General features: G+C 63.6%; 1 protein-coding gene across 1 annotated transcript in view; it reads right to left on the bottom strand.

The window, feature by feature from the left end:
• The window catches only part of LOC104506002 (ankyrin repeat and fibronectin type-III domain-containing protein 1-like), a gene marked incomplete at both ends in the record, with an annotated part of 15888 nt that overhangs the window by 8834 nt on the left and 6461 nt on the right, over window positions 1–593 (bottom strand). The window contains one exon of the mRNA XM_010146795.1: window positions 490–587. Coding sequence (XP_010145097.1) covers window positions 490–587 — 98 coding nt within the window. The remainder of the gene's footprint in view (window positions 1–489; window positions 588–593) is intronic.

Below are 593 nucleotides of genomic sequence, written 5' to 3'. Positions count from 1 at the left end.
TGTGACCTTGCCGAGCTCCTGGAGGTGGAGCCAGGCTTGGTCCCCCCTTTTCAGTGAGCGCTGGGGCTGGTGTGAGGGGTCGAGCCGTGCAGGCGGCAGAGGAACGAGCCACTGATTTATTGCCCAGGAGGAGCATGGATGGAGACGGGAGTGGGGTGGGGGACAGAGGATAAATCAGGCACTTGGTGAATGGACTCATTCTGCCTTTCACTTCAGAGTCCACAGACGGTTTCCCCACTGCCAGGGCTCCCGTTGCCATGCAGGGACAAACAGGTGCCTCTCCCAGCCCCACGCTCTTCGCTCTGCCCAAGGCTGCGCTCAACACCCCCACGGCACAATCCTGTTCCTCCCGCTTGAGATGACGGCACTCCTCCTGCCCACATCGGCTGCGGGAACAACCCCACGGGCTGCACTGTGGCCTGCGGCTTGTCCCAGCTGTGGGCTCTCCCCCCAGTGCCCAGCCCCCCGTGAAGCACCCCGAGAGCTCACCGACACCAGCCCCCGGATGGTGAAGTGCAGGTTCTTCAGCTTGTCGATCACGGCCTCCCCCAGCAGCGGCGAGAAGGTGGGGGAGCAGCTCCACTCCACTGAAA

Source organism: Eurypyga helias, unplaced genomic scaffold (assembly GCF_000690775.1).
Source record: "Eurypyga helias isolate BGI_N326 unplaced genomic scaffold, ASM69077v1 scaffold20212, whole genome shotgun sequence".
NCBI lineage: Eukaryota > Metazoa > Chordata > Aves > Eurypygiformes > Eurypygidae > Eurypyga > Eurypyga helias.
Note: the sequence above shows the minus strand (reverse complement) of the source record. Positions and strands in the feature narration are given on the sequence as shown.